The 21759-nt window shown below is 30.5% G+C and overlaps 3 protein-coding genes across 7 annotated transcripts; 2 read left to right on the top strand and 1 right to left on the bottom strand.

The window, feature by feature from the left end:
- Positions 1–1204: 1204 nt before the first annotated feature.
- On the top strand, positions 1205–2441 carry LOC137816096 (bZIP transcription factor 53). The gene has a single exon (XM_068619190.2). It carries the CDS (start codon positions 1725–1727, stop codon positions 2157–2159), a length of 435 nt encoding a protein of 144 aa, XP_068475291.1. The 5' UTR covers positions 1205–1724; the 3' UTR covers positions 2160–2441.
- A 7300-nt stretch (positions 2442–9741) lies between these two features.
- On the bottom strand, positions 9742–10500 carry LOC137814788 (calvin cycle protein CP12-2, chloroplastic). The gene has a single exon (XM_068617693.2). The coding sequence runs from the start codon at positions 10437–10439 to the stop codon at positions 10041–10043; it is 399 nt and encodes a 132-aa protein (XP_068473794.1). The 5' UTR covers positions 10440–10500; the 3' UTR covers positions 9742–10040.
- Positions 10501–14125: 3625 nt separating this feature from the next.
- LOC137814789 (Prolyl oligopeptidase family protein) lies at positions 14126–20702 on the top strand. 5 transcript variants are annotated; one of them, XM_068617697.2, is made up of 11 exons: positions 14126–14487; positions 15105–16092; positions 16881–17009; positions 17554–17853; positions 17927–18385; positions 18531–18596; positions 18846–18906; positions 19006–19155; positions 19335–19472; positions 19617–19936; positions 20315–20702. In XM_068617697.2, coding segments are annotated over exons 1-11 (2856 nt in total). In that variant the 5' UTR covers positions 14126–14243; the 3' UTR covers positions 20316–20702. The 5 variants fall into 5 exon arrangements, with proteins under 5 accessions (XP_068473798.1, XP_068473797.1, XP_068473795.1 ...); XM_068617696.2 differs by having other exon boundaries at positions 14129–14487; positions 20318–20702; XM_068617694.2 differs by having other exon boundaries at positions 14129–14487; positions 19617–19924.
- Positions 20703–21759: the final 1057 nt, after the last annotated feature.

Consider the following 21759-nt stretch of genomic DNA (forward strand, 5'->3'; position numbering starts at 1 on the left):
TATTTTTGTTATTTAGTTATGTTATTTTATAATTTCATTAGTTAACAAATTAGTTTTTTAGTTTTAAAAATTTATTTTATTTATTACTACTTAATTTAAAAAAATTGGTACGCTGCAGTTTTATATTTTTTTTTTAATTTTTATTATACAGTTATGAATTTATGATATGATTGACTATACATGGACGGTTTTAAATGATACTTCTTATTATTTTTTTAATTTTTAATTTGATTCAAATTAATCAATTTTTTTTTGTTGTTTTTGAATTTTGGCATGTTTGTTTTGGTAATTGTTTATTTGTTTTAAACTGATTTTTTTTCTATTTTAAAACTAAAAATATTTGTAAATTTATCATATATAATTACTATGGCTTATGTTTCATTTACAATATATCAGTAAATAATTTATGTGTTTTCGTATATATTTATATTTATTAAAATGTATTATAAATTTATATTATTAATATAAGTATAATAATAACACTGTTGATTTGAATTTTAATTTTAAACATAAATATATATATATATATATATATATATATATATAAATGACGTGTTCTGCTAGTAAATATAAATTGATTTAAAAATAATTTTTTATATCTGTAAAATAACGAGTTTTAATTTTAATTTCTATAATTTTGTTACTGTTATAAGATTTGAAATTATTATTTTTAATACTCTTAAAATTAAGAAATTGTTTTTTTAAATATTATTTTTATGCTTTCAAATTTTAAAATTTAATTATATAAAAATAAAATATATTTGTTACATTAAATAAATTAAAATACTCTAACAGTAATTTAACTACATATATAGATACAAGTATAATTTTTAAAATGTAAAAGATATATATTATATAAGTATTAATTATACACATAAGTATATTTAAGTTTTTATTAACAAAAATATATTTTTCATAACTTAATTAGTTTCTTAATTTTATAATTATAATAACAATTTATATAATAATTTTAATTTTTAAAATATATATTTTTTAAATTGTATTAGATCTTTTACATTTTTTGAAATGTAACAAATATAAATAAATAATAACAGGGTAACTTAATTTTACGGTGGAACAAAGATGTCGTCATTGCGTGCGCAAGCAATGAGGCGCTCCTTTCAGGCACCTCGAAATTGGCCTTCATTGGAATTTATCTTTCTTCATAATTAAACACTGCCAACCCTTCGCACTTTTTCTATAAAAGCTAACCTCACCTTTTGTTATCACCTTCTTCACCAGAACCCTTTTCCCACATTTGTCTTCTGTCCCCAATTTTTCTATCGCCAACAACCTCTCCTTCCCCTGTTTCCTCCATTGTTCTTTCTTTTGTCTCATCTCGTTTCAGAAAATTAATTAGGTCCATCAGAAGCAGATCTGCTTCAGATCTAGGGGTTTCTTGTCCCAAATCACGACTTGCTGGAGTTTCAATTGTGTTATAAGAGCATAGACCTTTTGCAAAAACACACCAATGTTTTCCGAATTTTTGTGACACACGCTATGCGTCGAATTCGTCTGCTGCACTCGTTTTCCGTTGTGTTCCTATACTGGTTCTATGTTTTCTCATGAACTCCCTCTCAACTCCGTGATTAATTAGATCCGTCTCCGTAGTTAATTATTGTTCTATTATTCCAATAATTAATTAGATCTGTAGCTCCTATTTCCATTAGCTTTCATTTTTTGTTTGTTCTGTTATAAAATCAAATCCAATATCCCTGTCGGAAATGGCATCGATTCAACGTTCGGCGACAAGTTCTGGATCTGAAGCAGGAGATCTGCAAATCGACGAGAGAAAGCGGAAGAGGATGTTGTCGAACCGCGAATCCGCGCGGCGATCGCGGATGAGGAAGCAGAAACAGCTGGAGGATTTGACCGATGAGGTTAGCAGATTGCAAGGCGCGAACAAGAAGCTTGTGGAGAACATCAAGGCCAAGGAAGAAGCATGCGCTGAGACCGAAGCCGGGAACAGTATTTTGAGGGTTCAGACCATGGAATTGACGGAACGATTACGCTTCTTGAACTCTATCCTTGAAATCGCTGAAGAGGTCGGAGGTTTATCCGTTGAGATTCCCGATATTCCAGATCCTCTCCTCAAGCCGTGGCAGATTCCTCATCCGACGCAAGCGATTATGGCCACCGCAAATATGTTTCTGCGTTGATCCATTTGCTCTCAGTGGATTTTATTTTTATTAGTTGAATTAATTAATTAGGGTTATTAGCGTGGTAACCTTTGTCATGTGCATTATTAGTGTTATGTTATGTGTTGTTTTGTGTCAAAATCGTGTGGTCCACAATGCTTTGGATTCCTGAGATGAACGTGAGGTGCAGGGTGTAGATGGCTAGCAGCGGCAGTGTCCCTTGTCCCTTTGCGCGACTTGTAATCATTTTCAATGGTGGCTGCTTTATTTTATAATTAAAATGTTATCGTCGTTATCCTCTCAGCTTTAGCGGAAAGTCGCTTATTATTATCTAATATATTATTATCTAATAAAAAGTGATAATGTATGTTAAGTGAGGATTCTTAAAAGAATTTATAATTTTGTAATAATTATTTTAAAAATTATTTCGAAGATAGTTTTCAATCAACAGTTGTTGTAGAATTTTATGTTATTTAATTTTAAATTTATTTTTTATTATATATATTTATTTTTAAATCCATCGCATCAAAAATTTAACTTATTAAATTATATTTTCCTTTTCGTTTTTAATTTAAAGCTGCCCCAGTTTGGATAAATGTCCACCACAATTTCATGACATCGCAAGTCATGGATTATGAGACAACTTATCCAAAAGACGATGGGACAATGAATAAACAGATTAGACTTGGGATTAATCTTGATTGTGGTTAGTATTTATAGAAGTATGGACTTTTTGTAAGTAAACGCGTTGAGTATTCATGTTCTTACATCTCTCAATTTTCCTTTTATTTTATAATGTCATGTTATTTATCTTCAGTATTTTTACGATTGTTTTCTTCATAGTAGTTTTTTTAATAGTAATTTTATTTTTTATGTAAATATCTAATTTTCTCTTTATAATTCTTTTTTGAAAATATTTATCTTAGTGGACGAACAACTCGTTATAGTGTATTGATTTCTAAAATTTCAATCGATTTTTCTTTCAGATGACATGTGCATCTATCATGACATTGTAGTGACTTTTGAACGCAAACATTAAATGTTTCCAATCAAAATTTCACTTAATTCAATATGTGTAAATTGTCACTAGTGTTATAATTTTCAACTATTCTAAACCAAGAATGATTTCTTGATTTACTATAACCAACAATTAAATCCATTCATACGTTAACACACTAATAAATGAAATGAGTATCACCTTCAATTGAAAATTAATTTTCTTTTTTATTTTATGTAGATTTCGCCCCTTCTTTAGTGATATTTTCCAACCCAATTTGGGTAGCAAATTATGAAAAATGTGTTTCAATATAATTATTGCAAGTAGTTTGTGGACCATTAGAACTCAACAGAGGTCTATCAAACATTCTTGAAAAATTTGTTTCAATAAATGAAAATTTTGAGAATTTTCAATGGACTTTATATTGCATAATGTTAATTGGTAATAATGGTGACAAGAAGGGAGAAAAAGAAGAAGGATTTTGAAAATTTCCCGTGGTGATGACACAAAGGGGAAAGTAGGGGGAGGGATTTTAATAACTTTTAATGAAGTAGTTTTACAAGGTTGAAATAATTTAGTCAATTATATTAGTCTGGATTAATTTATATATTTTTTTATTGTGAGTTCTTTCGTTCTTCTTTCCTTTAGTGGTTTTATCCTATTTTTCTTAGGTAGCTCTCACCATACCTAACATAATTATTTATTGAGTGTTAATATGTTGACAATTCTTCATTACATTAAATTATAACTGAAAGAAAAATATATATTTTTATTAAAATAGAATAATTTTAAAATTACATTAATTAAATCACAGTTGTAAACACATTTTTTCGATGTGTAGTTGTCAAAGTAATATTTTTCTTACTTATTTATTTTTCTCTAAATTTTTCAACTCCAAACATTGTTCTTACTCTCATGCTTTCCCCACTCAAGCGTCACACCTTCACCTCCCTCCTATTATCACTTAACCACCATCCAACGATATTTTATGAGCAAATTCGACGTTCTAACACGACTTCACTTCCTCCTATCACCACACAATCATTATTGGTTGACTCTATGAGCAAATCCAAAGAACCACAACCTCGTCTCCTTTCGACCACCATGCCACCACTATTTGATGACTCTCCCATTAGTAGTTCCAACACATTGGACTATATCATTCTATTTTTATTTATTATTTATTTATTTTTGTTGTATATAATAGATTATGAATCTCACAGATAAAGACATGTTAAATACAAAATTAACGTGCAAGAAAAGATAAAAAAATCAATAAAATGTATTTGATGAACACATACATAAATGAAGCATGATTTCAAAAAATAAAAATGTACAAGTTCAAACAAAAAAACAAGAATTACAAGGATGACGAAAAATAGATGACAGATGTATTGATCAAATTTATTTAAGTTAGATTCACTTGTATATTTATAGATTAACTATAACAAACTAAATAATTGAAAACTTAACTAACTAACAAACAATCATCTAACTATAAGAATAAACAAACATTAATGCTTATGATGATAAACATGTTGGACTTGAAAAACAAAGTCAAATCTAAAAAAAAATGTTTTCATGATGATGTTTTGAAGATATTGTTGAAGATGTATTGTGTGTTGTAACTTTTATTATTTGCATGTTTTTGACAAGTAATCACAAGAATCACAATTCAACACACAATCAAGCTTAAAATTAATTAATAAAAAAATATTTTTAAAGGTTAAAAACATGTGAAAAATGTTTAAGTTTGTTTTAATTTATTAAGTTTTTATGTATTCAATTAAATTATTCTTAATATATTTTAGAATATAATAATCGATTATCTCATATTAACACATGAACTAACTGATTGAATCAAATAAAAGTTTAACTAATTTTCAAAATTTATTGAGAATAATCAATTATCCACTTAAAATAACTAATTAAATGTGTTTTAAATAGTTTTAATAAGCTTTTCCATAACTCTATAAATAGATTTGATTCACTCTTTTACATATTTGATAATACTTTGAAAAGTGAAATCACAATAGTTTATATAAATTATTTTGACTTGTTTTGATTTTCTAAAATAGTGTTTTATAGAGTGATAGTGCTTTCAAAATGTTGTGTAATGCTACTATGTTTTCTAATAACATCTTTATATTGTTGGAGTGTTTTTAGTTTGTTTCATCTTATGTGTTCAAGACTTGGTTTTGTTGATTTTTTTTCTTTGTGTGATAAAAGGATATGATATATCATCTTCATAGTATTCAAAAATTGATATTATTTTACTTCTTGTCTTGCATTTATATATATATATATATATATATATATATATATATATATATATATATTAAATGGTTGTATTAAACATGTAAAAATAATAAATATCAATTATTCTATGGTTGAACAGATGAGTGTGAATATATCATCTAATGTTTTATTTAAGTTGTTGGTAATATTTCGCAAATATTTTTTATGTAGAAATTACAGTGTCAATTTTTTTATATATATAACTAAACTTGTATTTTAACAATTTTACTTCTAAGTTCCACTTGCAGCATAATTATTATGGAAGTGGTTCGGAGATTGTGTACAGGGAAGGTGTTAGTTCTTGTTGCACGACTCAGCCTATAGTTTCAATGCCAATAATAATTTTGATAGGTGGATTTAGATAAGCATCAGCGTCAATGCATATCACCAATCAATCATTAATTTCTTTTTTAATCAACTGCTAATGATAAACCGATTATATATTTAAGATGTGTTTCTGATAATTAGGATAAGATTAAGATATATAAATAAATTTAGAAACTAGTTTGATAACTTATAAGGAAATATGATAGATGTAATAGTAAAAATATGTATACATAACAAATTTTTCTTTAAAAGGGAATCTTAGCAGTATCAATAGTCATAAAATGGTGAAAGATTGAGAAAGAAGATGTTACAATTTTTTCTCTAAATAATGTTGAAAATTACAAAGGTTATAAAGGGTAAGAAAATAGTTGTAGTAGTGATAATTGACTTGTTCTGTGAAGAAAGTGGTGGTTACGTCAAAGTAAGGGTGTTGTGAAGATATACAAAAGAAAAAACAAATTATTATCTTATTTTACGTAGCTCATCATCATTTAATCAAATAATAAATAAGACGGAAATAAATTTATAGGATAAAGTTATCATGCTATGTTGACTAATTAAATATTTTTTTTATATCATAATTATTATATACAAGTCTCTTTTCATATTTACTCAATTAAACATTCGAAATATTATTTTTTCTCTCTCTCTTAAATATATATATATATATATATATATATATATATATATATCTTAACACATTATTCCCACAACTAATTAAAATTATCTTGTATTTCTCTATTTAATTTAATAGAACTTTAAAAAATAAACCTAGGAACTACAGCTGACAACATTATAATTTGTAAAAAAAATGAGTAATATTATTTATGATATATATATATATATGTATTTTTAAAATTAATTAAATTCATTTGACTTAAATTTTAGAATACATACTTTAAGGTTAATATTTTAAGATTTTATTTTTTAATTTTTTAAAATTAGACTAATTGGGCTCGACAGAAGGTGAAACAAGGTTTAAAACAATTCTAGCCCATAAGAAAATGGGTCAGGCTAACCAACATATTTAAGGCAATTGATTCCTACACCCAATCAATTTTGAATGCCACCCGACGAAAGTTTTAAAATTCCATTATGACATTGTCTTCTTTCTTATGAAAAATAGTATAGACTGAGGTGCAGAGAAAGTTGGTGTTCTTTAGTGTTCGTTGGAGGTGAAGATGAGGCACTTTTAGTGTGGTGATGGTGGTAGATCGTTTCACTCTTAGGTTTGGTTGACATTCTTGTGAGGTAAGAACATATTTACACTGGTTTTCGCCTTCTCGATTCCTTCATCCGCCTCAGTCACCACAACAACCTACGTCGCTCATGGGTTGGTGTTCGTTGAAGGTGAAGCGACGCTGCCTCAGTGAAAGGAGAAGTGCCGAATTTCGAAAACGAAGGTGGCTGCTGCTGTATTCGGTGCTGATTGAAGGTGGATGCTGGTGTTTTGGGTGATGATTGGATGCACATTTAATTTAACCTAATTTTCATTTCATTAAGAACACTTTAGTCTTTTTGCATGAACAATTTGGTACGAGTCAAAATTGATTAGGTACAGGAGAATCAACCCACATTTAAACTCTTCATCCTTACTTGTTGGGCTGGATCGGGCCGGGCAAATAATTCTTAATAAAGACAAGTTCTTCATGCACGATATCAATTTCAATCTGTACCCTATTATTTTAAAAATTTTCCAAAATTATCCTCTATTCTGGATTAGAATTCAAAAAACACAATTTAAAAGTCAATTGTTATGGAAAAGAAAATCTAAAATGCATAAAATACATTTTGAAAAATAAAATCTGAAAATATATTATTTCAAAAAGTAATTTCCAAAATTCAAAATCCAAAAATGTATTCCGAAAAATAAAATCCAGAATACAAAATCTGGAAATGAATTTTGTAAAATGATTTTCAAAGGTTTAAAATGTGTTCCAAAAATTTACATTCGAAAATTATTCCAAGAAAAAAGGATTCAGAAGTATTTCTTTTTATCCACACATTCATTTCATTTAAGGTCTTTTACAGAAATATTTTTATCATTTTAATGTGTAGAAGTCTATTTAGCATGTGAATTAAATAAGTTAAAAATGATATAATTTAATTTAGGTAAAAAAATTGCAGCCTCTATGCCATCCTGTGTTCTAAGTATTCCAACTACTCATTGGATCAGGTCCATTTATTAATTCTAAGAAATAGGAAAATACGAAAAATTTTACACATCAAAGAGCAGGGCGGTGCTATATACATGTTGATTTAGGAGTAGCACTCCATCCTACATAACATACACAACCTTCATATAAAAAATCACAAATTTTAACTTTCAAATTTCATAATCTAAAATTTGTATTAAATTAAAAAATAAACATTTAATAAAGAATATAAAAATTAATTTAAATAGTTTTTAAAGTATAAGAAATGGATGGAGTTGTACGCATAAATGCCTAGTGATATATTAAAATTATATTTTATCCATAAATCATTTAAATAAAATTTAATCTAATCATTCCATTAATAAATTTTTATGGATGGATATTCAGTTCATTAAAAAAAATAATACCATATATATTATTATATTAAAATAATTATTTAATTAATTGAATAGTTAAATTAATTATTTTTGATAAATAATGTCAAAATTTTAAATTTTATTTTAGAACTATCCATACAATTAAATAGTTTAAGATGAAATTATATTTAATAATATTATTCATAATAATTTAGTAAATCATTTTTCTACTAATAATTAGGACTTGTATTGTTTGTCTAACGACCCGACTTATACTGTTAATGGCATAATAAATGCATATATTCTTATTAATTAAAGGAGGCTTAAATGAGTTTAAAGTGTGTCATTCATTTAGGTATTTAGTATCATATGTTATCTTGTATGTTCATCTTACTTATTTGTTAAGGTGTGTTAATAAATACGAGATTGTGTTATTAATATAAAATGATTAGGATTAATTTAAAATAATTAATGATTTTTATTATTTACATTAATTATATTAACCATACAATCTCATATTTATTAATATATAAAAATAACTAAACAAGATGACAAGATAATATAATAATTAGTCGTGGGTAAATAAAAAAAAGTAAGCGTCACAACAAACTCAATTAAAAATATATTAAAATTGAGCACTTAGTGAATAATTTTTTTAATAGAGATTCAATTAAAAATATTTAAATTTATGAGAGATTAAAATTTGATTAAGTGAAATTAATGATATAAAACTAAATTAACAAATAATGCAATTGAAAGTATACATGTATTATGATGAAAGAAGAAATTAACAATTAGTGCATTTGAAATTGGACATATGTATTGTTAATTGGGACAAAAAAAATACCTTTATTTTTTTTCATACATGGGATCGGAAGTAATTCGTTTTGTAGGACAAAATCTATAATTTTTTAACACTTTTTTAGAAAGATTTAATTAAAAAAATAAGTTGAAGAATTCTGACAAAAAAAATCACTGGATTTTATAAAATAATAAGTGAATTTTTAGTTATTTATAGAGTTAAATAGATTAACTTAAATCTTTCCAAATTTTATTAAATAAATAAACAAATTTGTGACTATTCGTTCTTTGCGTACATATGAGAATTTAAACAAGCTATTCATGGTGATGTTATCAAATTAAATATAATTTCTTATAAACAAAACTTTTGTAATACACGCGAGAAAGAACGAGTTCGCTTTAACACGCTGAAAAATTAATCGTTTACAAATTATTCCGCAAATTAGACATAAATAATAAATTAACAACGAATGCAAAAACTAATTAAATTAGATTGAATAGTTTTTCCAAAAAAAATTGAAACTCTTACCAAGAAGATCCAATAATTAAAATTCTCACAGTCCATTATTTCTCAATTAAAACTCTTACGATGAAGATCCAATAATTATAACTCGGAAGCTCCATGCGTATGTTTCGTTGCGAAAGAAGTGAGTAATAAAAAACTGTGGTAATCAGAACTTGAGTTTAGTGAATTCCATGATTTGATCCAACCTCATGTTACTAACTAGTAAGAACATGTTCTTGAGGCATCACAACACATACAAATAAAAAAAATAGTGCATAACTTGGCTTTGATTTAACATAATTAGTTACCATGAAACTGTGATGAGTGACGATGAAATGCTATGGATTATGCTAGAAGAAACATGAACACATAGCTATTGAGAATTGATATATCGTGTAAGGCAATAGTTTTACTTGACCCGCGTGGTGGATACCGTCGTGCACTCTCACTCGTGTTGCAGACTCAGTCATCGAAAGTTTTGCACTCTATGGTCTCCGGGTTGTCCTTGCAGTAGTTCTCCAGAGGGTCCGAATCCTTTTCCTTTTGCTTGTCCCTCGCGTGGCTCGCCGCCGCGCTCAGCTCCTCCACCTCGTCCCACGCCGCCACGCACTCGCCGCTCGTGGGATCGCCGGCGCACGCTTCCTGCGCTTGCTTTATGCTCTCCTCCACCTTCTCCGATATCTTATCCGGCGCGGCGCGAACGGGTCGGATCCTCGTCACCCGACCCATCTGGATGCCACCCGGTCGCATCGCTTGGCGCAGTGGAAGTGCAAAATTTATAGCGTGCGCATTTTGCGGTGAGCCCGATGCGTTGAACCAAACCCTGGGGCTTGAAAGGCTCACTCCAGTCATGGTTGCCATTTTTTTTCCTTCTTTCTGTTTCTGTTTCGTGTTCTTTGGTTTACGAAGGAATAAAATGGATTAGAATGGGAAGATTATATCTGTGGCTCAGGAAGATTTGTGGACACATGTTTCTTATCTGGTTCCAACCAATTATATTCTCCCACGTAAAATCCACAACATGTAAGACATTTTTCTTTCAGATTATCTTTTCAATCAAAATATATATATATATATATATATATATATATATATATATTATCGAGGGGTTTTGAGAACGATTATCTTGCTTCTCCCTTCGTCGGTCGTTGTCACTCTAAGCTTAATCTTTCACCTTATTCCTCTCGGTCGTCTGGTTTCACAGTTTGAGATGGTACCTGCAAAAGGTAATCAAACGCTCAAGTCAGTTAAAGTGTTGACACTCGATTGTCAAAGTAATGTAGATAATAACATACCTGATTCTTGGAATCTGCGTTATTTATATTATCTTAATGGATCTTCATTGGTGGGTCGGATTAGGAGGTTGATTCGTGTTTAGGATTGTTCTAAACAATCATTAATCTGTAGATTAACTTACAGACTTGGTCAACCCATAACTCATTGTCATGGATCGGTCGGCCACGTGTCGTCGCGTGACCCTCTCATTGTGATCGAGTTCCTAACCGACTCAATGAGTAATTCGATCGTATACAATAAATAAAAATATATATATATATATATATATTTATGTTGCTTATTTTTTTGAGGAAAGTAATAAAGTTTAGGAGCTAATTGAGTTTTCATATTCGGGATCGTTTTTGGATTTCAATGTTCGTCTTTCGTTTTTATGTCTAAATATATGTTATATAGAGTTTTGTGAAGACTTTTTAAACCTGTTGAGTAATTAAGATAATTATTTATATATACTGACATTTCATGTGAGTTTGTTTCGAATATTACTAATATTTAATGATTTAGTTGTCATACTCTGTTATCTCTTAAAAGTGGGAATAATATATGAAGGTATTTATAATCTTTTACATGTTCAACTATTAGTTGTTTAGAAATTAGGGGAATTGAATTTTGGTTTTGTTTAATGTCTATTTCTTTCTCACATGTTTTAATTGCATATCATCTTTTAAAGATGTATATGTTATTTTAGTTTTATATAGTGATGATATTTTCAATTTGGGTAATTTCTATTTTTTTTTAATTAAGCTTCTATTCCAGAGATTCTTGATTCATGGTGTATTATATGATGTTAAACTTTTCTTCCACTATTTCTATGCCATCAACCTTTATTTTTTCCTTAGATAACATTTTTATTATTTTGGACATCTAACTTACAAATATGCCGGATGCAAATTTCATGCTTCAAAATTACAACATTCAAATTTTTATTTAAGAAATATTTACAAAGAAAGGTAACGCTAAGCTTCAAACTCAAAGATGGGAAAATAAGCTCTGCCTTTCAAATACAAATATCACACTTGAAAATAATTACAATTCTATTAAATAATTAAGATAATTTTTGGATCACTTATTGCTTTAGCTGGCAACATCTTATTTTTCTTATTTTTGCTTTTTAAATGTCGATCATGTTCCTTTACTTTTAAAAGTTAAAAATTATCTCTTTATCATATTTTTCTTCAAACATATGGTTTTTTATAAGACTCTTTTCATAATTATGGAAATTCAAGCTTGTTATCATGTAAAAAATTATATTTTCACAATTTTTCTGTTTCATTATTCTTCTAACTAAAGAAACTTCATTATTCATAAAAGATATAAATTGTAGCAATCGTCCCCATTTTCTAAATAAGAATTTACTATTTTTTCTACTTCGTCATCAGATTTAAGGAAGTATAAAACTTTCATAGAGAAAGTATTAATCTCAACCCTAATTTTTTGTTTCAAATTCAAATTTAAGTCTTTGGATGATTTCTTTTTTTGGAGTACGTACTTAGAACGATTGACTTATTTTTCCACATTTTGAATTTTTCTTCAAGATAATTTATTAAAATCTTTTTTCCACTAAAAACCTCAACTCTTAAACATAGAATTTTCAAAATAGGATAGGTTTGTGTTGGTGTAATTCGTACACATATATACATGGCCATGGTAGAATAAAAACTTAATCATTTTATATGTACCGTGACTGGACTGAGGTTAATTTTATAATATTTTTTCTAATATTTAACCATAAGCAGGAAGTTCATAAGCTAATGGGTCCCTAACGGCAATAACTAAAACTGTTGAAGGTTTGTTTGTTTCTAAAAGTATTTTATACCAGAATTGTTGGTAATCAAATCAAAGAGGCGTGAAAATCTTTTATTGGTTAATAGATTTTGGTTCCAATAATGAGAGAACCTTTGATATTTGCAGCTTTGAATAACAAATGATTGAACGATCTTTTCTATCATATTTGGAGTTATTTCGGTTGAGCCTGTATACAAATTATAAATTGATAGAATTTTTTATTCTTGTTTGGAATCTTATAAGGAATATAGTTCCATTTTGTAGCTTGATAAAAAAATATTTCGTGAGGCTCCTTATTCTCATATTTGGGTTCGTTTACTCATAGAATCACATTGTTCCTTTAGGACAAATTCACCTAGTATTCTTTTGAAATGTTAGGAAGAGTTACTATTATTATGTGTTTATTGCTAGTTTCAGGGATATTTAGGATTTTTAGAAGATTTCTTAGTGAAAGTCGAAGGGTAACATCTCAATAAAACATGAGCTATTTACAAGTTCTTAGTATCAATTTTTCAAATTTTGAATTCAGATAATTTAAACAATCGAGTCTAATAAAAAGTTTGAATTCATTTATTTAACTTATCAAACACTTTTGAATAAGTAACTAAAAAAAAAATAAAAATCTAAATAATTAACTATTTGCTTGAATAATTTAAATCCAGGCAGAAAAAGATGTTTCTCTGGTTAACACTGTCTAAGTTAGATTGATCCTACTAATAATACTTCAATTATTTCCCAAATATAAGACATAATTTAGAGGGAAGATAATGATCATTGTAAGACATTTTTTTCTTTTAAATATTATGAATGTGTATTTTATATTAACGAATACTGTTTTTTTTATTTAAAATCACTAATATTATGAGTAAACTTAGTAAATTAACAATATTGTTTTGAAAAAAAATTGAATTAATTATTTTTATTGATACCTGTAATAATATTAAAGATGTTATTAATGATAAAAGGGAGTTCATAAATATTAACGAGTACCTGATAAATAATGTCAACACTAGATTTGACCGAGAGAGGGAGGTTTTCAGTGATTTAAGAGCATGAATAATGGTTTGGATGAATAAAGATATAAAATAAAATAAAATAAGAAATAACAAAAGAGAAGATAAAATTTATGTGTACGTGAGAAAAAAATATACATAAAGGTAATAATATCTTATGGTTTCACTCACAATTGATTATTGGTGTTTTTTTTCAATTTTTTCTTATAATAATAATAGTTAATATTTATAAAATAATATTAATAACAAAAAATAAAATTATCAATTGCAAATACGCATTTCATTTCTACTAAAATATTTGTCTTTAAACTTTTTATTTAAATTTCTCCTCTTCGCGTTCTTTTTCTTATCTACTAAAACGGAATGGAGCATTCCGTTTTATGTGCAGTTACAAACCAAACTGTCAAAATCGATAGAATTTTAATTTAAAATATTAACTTATTATGTAATAAAATTAATAAGGATCGAAATGCAATGAGGCAATTGGTACTGGAAGACTGACCAACTACGGATATACCGAGAGACGAAGAGAGAAAAAATATCACGGCAGGAATAATTTTTTTTTATTTTATCAATGATGCGACTCCATAAATTGTACCATCGCTTCAGTCTTCTCCCCATTTCGCCATTATCGCTCTCTTCCAATCCCTCTCTTCTTCCTCTCGCTCTTCCGCTCCGTCTCCGAACCGCTGTGAACTTCGCTTCCATGGCTTCTTCGCGGTTGCGCAATCTAGCGCCTCTCGGTGCCGCGCCTACTGAGGACTCCGCTGCCTCCTTTTCTTCCTCTGCCACCGCCGCTACTTCCTTTGATTACGAAGGTTAGCTCAGCACTCATTTCTTCGCCACTGTTTTTGCGTTTATCCAGCAAAACTATGTGCTGTTGTTTTTTCCTCTTACAGTGTTTCGAATCCGGAAGCGTCGTGTGTTGATGACCTTATACTTATTAATCTCTTGACGCATATTCATGCGGTTGATCGGTTACCTAGAGTAAAATTTCAGCTCCATGATTTTTGTACTAGTTTACTCAATTAAGTAGCTGATACGGTGAAAATACGAAATTATAATAGCTATCGACGTAATTGAATAACCGATTGTTAATTCACCATTAACTGTATTAATGAACTTATTTTGCAATAGTTAAAGTATTTTGCAGCTAGTGAAATTTTGTGTAGTTCGATGATATGTTACCTTTTTTCTGACTGACGATAGCGTAGAGTTTTATATGAACAACGATCGAGGTTTGATTTGAGCTCCTGAATAGTTTGGTATATTAAGTGAAGAGATTCACTTCATTTTGTATCATATACTCCTTAATCTTTTTGTATTGGAGCCTCACATAGATATAGTTGTAAAATTCATATTCACATCTATAATATAGTTTAGATTGCTTTATTGTTTCTAGATGCTAACCTTTATTTTGATTGACCAATACTAGATGAGTCAACTTTAGGAACAAAGTATCGTGTTCCTCCACCTGAGATCAGTAAAATAGTCGATGCTCCACCTGTACCTGCATTGTCATTTTCACCACTCAGGGACAAAATTATCTTTCTCAAGCGAAGAGCTCTACCTCCACTGGCAGAAATAGCAAGGCCGGAGAAAAAGTTGGCTGGTGTACGTATTGATGGAAAGTGCAATACTAGGAGTCGCATGTCATTCTACACAGGTATAGGGATCCATCAAATTCTTCCCGATGGCACCTTAGGGCCAGAGATAGAGGTGCACGGTTTCCCTGATGGTGCTAAAATAAATTTTGTTTCGTGGTCCCCTGATGGTTGCCATTTGTCCTTTAGCATTCGAGTGAATGAGGAGGATAATGATAGCAGTAAACTCACAGTGTGGATTGCAGATGTGAAAACAGGGAAAGCCAGACAATTGTTTCAGTCACCAAATGTACATTTGAATGCAGTTTTTGACAATTATGTTTGGGTAAATAATTTTTCTCTGCTTGTTTGTACCATTCCATCCTCACGTGGAGCTCCGCCAAATAAACCTTTGGTTCCTGCTGGCCCCAAAATTCAATCTAATGAGGAGAAAAACATTATTCAAGTAAGAACATTCCAGGATTTGCTGAAGGATGAATATGACGAAGATCTGTTTGACTACTATGCCACCTCACAGCTTGTTTTAGTTTCTTTGGATGGTTCTGCAAAAGAAATTGCTCCACCGGCTGTTTATACCTCTATGGACCCTTCCCCAGATCACAAATACATTTTGATTAGTTCAATTCACAGGCCATACTCTTTCATTGTACCTTGTGGAAGATTTCCAAAGAAGGTAGAGTTATGGAGTGCTGAGGGAAAATTAATCAGGGAGCTTTGTGACTTGCCCCTTGCTGAGGACATTCCAATTGCATCCAATAGTGTGCGAAAAGGGATGCGCTCCATTAATTGGAGAGCTGATAAGCCGTCAACACTTTACTGGTACTGATTTGAATTTGAATTTATGTTTACTGCTGTGGCAGTACATTGTGGACATTAAAAGTTATTATACTTATTTTTAGTTAACAATTACTATTCTTTATTAAACTTAAAAAGACATTTTTTTAAAATAGACATTTTAAATGTCCTTGACTTTGTTTTCACTATTTTCTCTCGAAATTTAGAAGTGCTTAAAAATTAAACTTCCCTACTGTGTCTTTTCAGTGTTAAAATTCATTCGCATGCAAATAAAGCATGTACTTTACAAGAGCAATCATGCAGGTCTATAGTCAAGCATACATTTTTGCACATGTCTTAAATATGCACTTGAGGGCATGAACACAAACTTGATGTATGAATTATATATGTATGGAATTGTTTATGTTATTGATTGAGAGTTTAATGGAATAACCTGGATATTTATACACTCTTGAATAGAGGATAAAGTACATTCACAGCCTCCCATCCAAAATAACACGCATTTGAGGGTGTGCTCATGGAATATTATGTTCATGTATTTCAAATATAGGTTTATGTTCCTTTCTCTTACTGAAGAACTAGTTGTTTGTCTATGTTGGATTACATATGGTTGTTTTCTTCAACAGACTTCTAGGCGTTTCTCTTAAATAGATGTTTCATCATTCATTCATAATTGGGAATTCTTCTATTCAATATAAAATTCTGAATTTGTTCTCATCATTTACATTGGTGTTTTTATAGTCCCATATTATATATGGATTTGTTTTTGTGATTTCTTAATCTGTTTAAATTGCTTCATTTGAGGTTTCCAGGGTAGAAACTCAAGATGGAGGTGATGCGAAGGTTGAAATTTCTCCTCGTGATATAGTTTATACACAGCTTGCTGAACCTCTAGAAGGTGAACAGCCAACGATATTCCACAAGCTTGATTTCCGCTATGGGTATGGATACAACTTATTGATTTACATTGGTTTCTTCTCTCTATAATTTATGTACTTGTCAGTGTATTCACAGTGACATATATGGACATTATTTGATCCTTTCGAAATAAGTTGTTGCTTCTTAGTATTGCAAATATGCTTCTGTTTGCTGAGGTTTATAGTTTACACTAGTTTCATTGCCATGTCTTACCCATTCTCAAATTGTCTATCCTAATGCTGTACTTACTAGTCATATCTGTTTGCACTCTTGATCATCATGACCAACCTTTGGGTTGGTTTGCATGTCACTTTCATAGTCTTGACTGATAATTGTACTTGTAAAGAATAGTCCGAGTTATTATTTGTTTTTATGTCTAGTTCATGGTATGAATATCTAAGTAGCAGTTAAGATAATTTCTTACCATGCTTACAGTACACTTCACTCTTTTTTCATTTTTAATTTTTGTGGTGGGGGAGGGTTGAGTTGAGAGATATATGGATACAATTATATTGTGCTTATATTCTAAAATCTTGGACACTGTTTTTGTTTTCCCTATATGTACAGAGGGGTTTCTTGGTGTGATGATTCTCTGGCTCTGGTGTATGAGTCTTGGTACAAAACTCGTAAAATAAGAACATGGCTAGTTTCTCCTGGGTCTGAAGATGTAGCTCCAGACATCCTATTTGATAGATCTTCAGAGGATGTGTACTCTGATCCCGGCTCTCCTATGTTGCGGAGAACTCAAGCTGGGACATACATCATTGCAAGGATAAAAAAGGCCAGTGATGAAGGAAGATATGTTATACTGAATGGAACTGGTGCTACACCAGAAGGGAACATTCCATTCCTTGATCTGTTTGACATGTAAGTGTCTTAAATTTCTTATTTTGCTTCTGACATGTTCTCATATATGATGGTTTGAACCAAAATGTTTCAGAAATACACGCAAAACAGAACGGATCTGGGAGAGTGATAAAGAAAAGTATTATGAGACTGTTGTTGCTCTAATGTCTGATCAGGAAGAAGGTGATTTGCATTTGGATAAGCTGAAGATACTGACTTCTAAAGAGTCAAAAACTGAAAACACCCAATATTACTTTGTTGGCTGGCCGGATAAAAAGATAGTTCAGGTTACAAATTTCCCTCATCCGTACCCTCAACTTGCATCATTGCAGAAAGAGATGGTCAGGTATCAGAGAAAAGATGGGGTTCAACTTACTGCTACATTATATCTGCCACCGGGTTACAATCCATCAACAGATGGTCCTTTGCCATGCCTGGTTTGGTCTTACCCTGGAGAGTTCAAGAGTAAAGATGCTGCTGGACAAGTTCGTGGTTCACCAAATGAATTTGCTGGGATAGGTTCCACATCAGCCCTCCTTTGGCTGGCTAGAAGGTATTGATTGTCTTTGCCAACAATGGGTTTCATTTGGGTATTTTTTATTTAGCATAATTTTACTTGATCTCTCTGTTCCCAATTCAATATATATTTTGTGAATTATAAGATGGACCTCTCTTTGAATACTTTAAAAATACTGCAGGTTTGCAATTCTATCTGGGCCTACCATTCCTATTATTGGTGAGGGTGATGAAGAGGCAAATGATAGGTAACTTGATAATGATATTGTTACTGCTGTGGGATCTTTACCATTTAGTTATCACTAATAATTGTTCAATCCCATGAATTTCAATCTTATTTTCTCTTCAAATTGGAGTTTCAAATTTTTGGACCTACGAGACTGTGGCTTCTTTTGTTCTTTTCTTCAGCGTGTTCAAATTTTGCTGTTAAGTAATCATACCTCAACTAATAAAGCTGTAGAGTTTATCTGATTTTAAACCAAATATCCACATTCCAGTTATGTAGAACAATTGGTTGCAAGTGCTGAGGCTGCTGTGGAGGAAGTTATCCGGCGTGGGGTGAGCTTTATTTTTATTGTATGGAGAATATAAATCTGTTGGTCCATTGAAATATTGTGACTGAAGCTGTTTTTCGGCGGGTTCACTTGTCACATCTAGGTAGCCGATCCAAAGAAAATAGCTGTTGGTGGACATTCCTATGGTGCGTTCATGACTGCTAACCTCCTGGCACACGCACCTCATCTTTTCTGTTGTGGAATTGCACGTTCTGGTGCTTACAACAGGACACTTACTCCTTTTGGTTTTCAGGTACTTCTTGTAATGGCTTATATTTTTCTTTCTTCTAGTACCCATAAATTGTCTTTCTTATGTCCTACAGTTCCCTTTAATCTGCTTTCACACCCTCTTCTTTGAACTACATGTTACCTTGTGACTTTGAGTGTACTTTAGAATTAAAGTCTTATGTCTTCCTCCACGTCCTTCTGTAGAATGAAGACAGAACTCTTTGGGAAGCTACTAATACTTATGTTGAGATGAGTCCTTTTATGTCGGCTAATAAAATTAAGAAACCCATCTTGCTTATTCACGGGGAAGAGGACAATAATCCAGGAACATTAACCATGCAGGTAAGAGAGGAATTCCTACCTTAGCTATTCTCATATTCTGTCATCAATTAATTGTTATTGTTGTGTTTTTATATTTTGGAGGAAGAATCCTGGGATCTTTCGTTATCCAATTGCATTCTGCTTACCCTTTGTCCTGCTATGCAGTCAGACAGGTTTTTCAACGCTCTGAAGGGTCATGGTGCTCTTAGTCGGCTGGTCATTCTGCCTCATGAGAGTCATGGTTACACTGCCAGAGAAAGCATCATGCATGTACTTTGGGAAACAGATAGATGGTTGCATAAACACTGCGTGTCTAACACTTCTGTTGCAGAAGAAGACCATGAAACTGCCACAGTCAAAGAAGATGTTAGCAAAGAAACCACAAATGCTGAAAACAAAGTGGTTGCCACCAGCGGAGGTGGCAGCAGAGAAGTGTCTGAGCTTGAATATGAAGAATTTCATTCTCTGCCAAGGTCATCTTTGTGGTAACCACATCTTTAGCCTTAAATTTAGAGTTAAATAAGTTTTTTGGTACCTACAAAATTAGTCCGTATCGAAGTTGGCATTTTCAATTTTTTTAGTGTTTCTAATACGACGCTATTTTGGTCATTACAGTAATTTTATTATTCTTGAGTTGACAGTTTTGATGTGTAATTATCTTAGTAAGATATTTACAATGTTGGGAATGCAAAAGTACAGAGTAATTGTAAGAGTCAAATTAGCATATTTATTAAATGTTGGAACTTGGATATAAAACATTGAAATTTAGACAAGCAACCAAATAATTTAGACAATATTAAAACACATTAGTGCTTATTTTTACCATCTATGCATGCTTTTAACCTTGAGCTTTAATGATGTAGAAGAATTATCCGAACATAGAATAGAATCATCCAAATGATGCATGTGGAAGACAGAGCTGCAAGACGCCCTTCAATGTGAGGATGAAACACGTTCAGATTGACAGGGATCGGTTACATTGCAAGTACGGGGATATCAAAAGCACTTGACGATGTCATGTAATGATCCTTTAAAAACTACAGTTGCAATAATAGCATTGCTGGTGCAGTGGTAAGTTGCCAAATATGATTCATCATCTGTTGCTCGTGTTTTCACAAGGCTCTCTTTTGAGGCTTAGCTGAAAACAAACAATCTAATATACTTGAGGAATAACCAAACTCACCACTTATTCTTCCTATGCTGTTTAGTATCTTCCTTCATAATCATTGAGTTGTGATTCTTTTTACTTAATTAGTATCTTTTTTGTCTCTTTATAACTGTGTGTAATGTGTAACACAGCCACCCACACTCCCATCACCCCACCCACACCTCCATTCACACATTACATTCATATTTTTATTAATTTATTCTAATGAATACAATCTCTATTATTAATTTAATCAACATCATCTACTTATCAAACCATCTAGTCATCAACTCATTACTATCAACTCATTAACTCATTAGTTGCATCTCAATGTCAGAATACTATTAATATCCACTACCACAAACATTTTACATATTTGTTACACTTTTTTCAGTTTTGTTGTGACTACAACAAAACTACAAGAAGAACATCTCTCTCCTCATGTTCGGGTAAATTTCTATAATCTACTAGGTATAGGGCATATTAGGTCATATGAATTTTTGTTAACATTTTCTTTATGAATTTTTGTTAACATTTTCTTTCATGTGATTTCAATATGAGTAGAGGTAGAAACTTTTATTCATAAATCTCCAATTCAATAGATGACATACATCTCAACGTAATATTATCTTGGAAATAACTATGTTTTCACATATCACAATCACACCATCATATATTTCATTTATACATATAACTCAAGTTAAATGCTAATAAATTACATTTAATTATCTATTATATTATAATATTCAAATTCAACATATCAAATATGACAATATAGTGAAAGATAAACCAACTTTAACATTTAAAAAAAAATTAAAATGTATTTTTTTTTAAGTTTAGAAAATACTCTCTCGTTCAATTAACACTTTGTTGGCCCAACAAATTAAACATTTATTGTAATTTGCCTAATTATTATTTTGCTTGTCCACTCAAAGGTGCATACTCAACATATTTTAGTCACCTAGTGAAAACTTAGCTCGCCTAGTGATTAAAGTATTCATCCGAGGACTAAAGTATTAGTTGACGACTAAACCATTGGAAGTTTTCATAACAATCTACATGGCGAAAATTTACTAATCCAACGATCAAAATTTTAAAGTTTTCTATTAATTAAATTTCGTCCGCCGATAGTCCACTATTTTTTCCATTAATACCTAACTT

The sequence above is a fragment of the Phaseolus vulgaris genome, chromosome 1, assembly GCF_051622355.1.
Source record: "Phaseolus vulgaris cultivar YP4 chromosome 1, ASM5162235v1, whole genome shotgun sequence".
Taxonomy (NCBI): domain Eukaryota; kingdom Viridiplantae; phylum Streptophyta; class Magnoliopsida; order Fabales; family Fabaceae; genus Phaseolus; species Phaseolus vulgaris.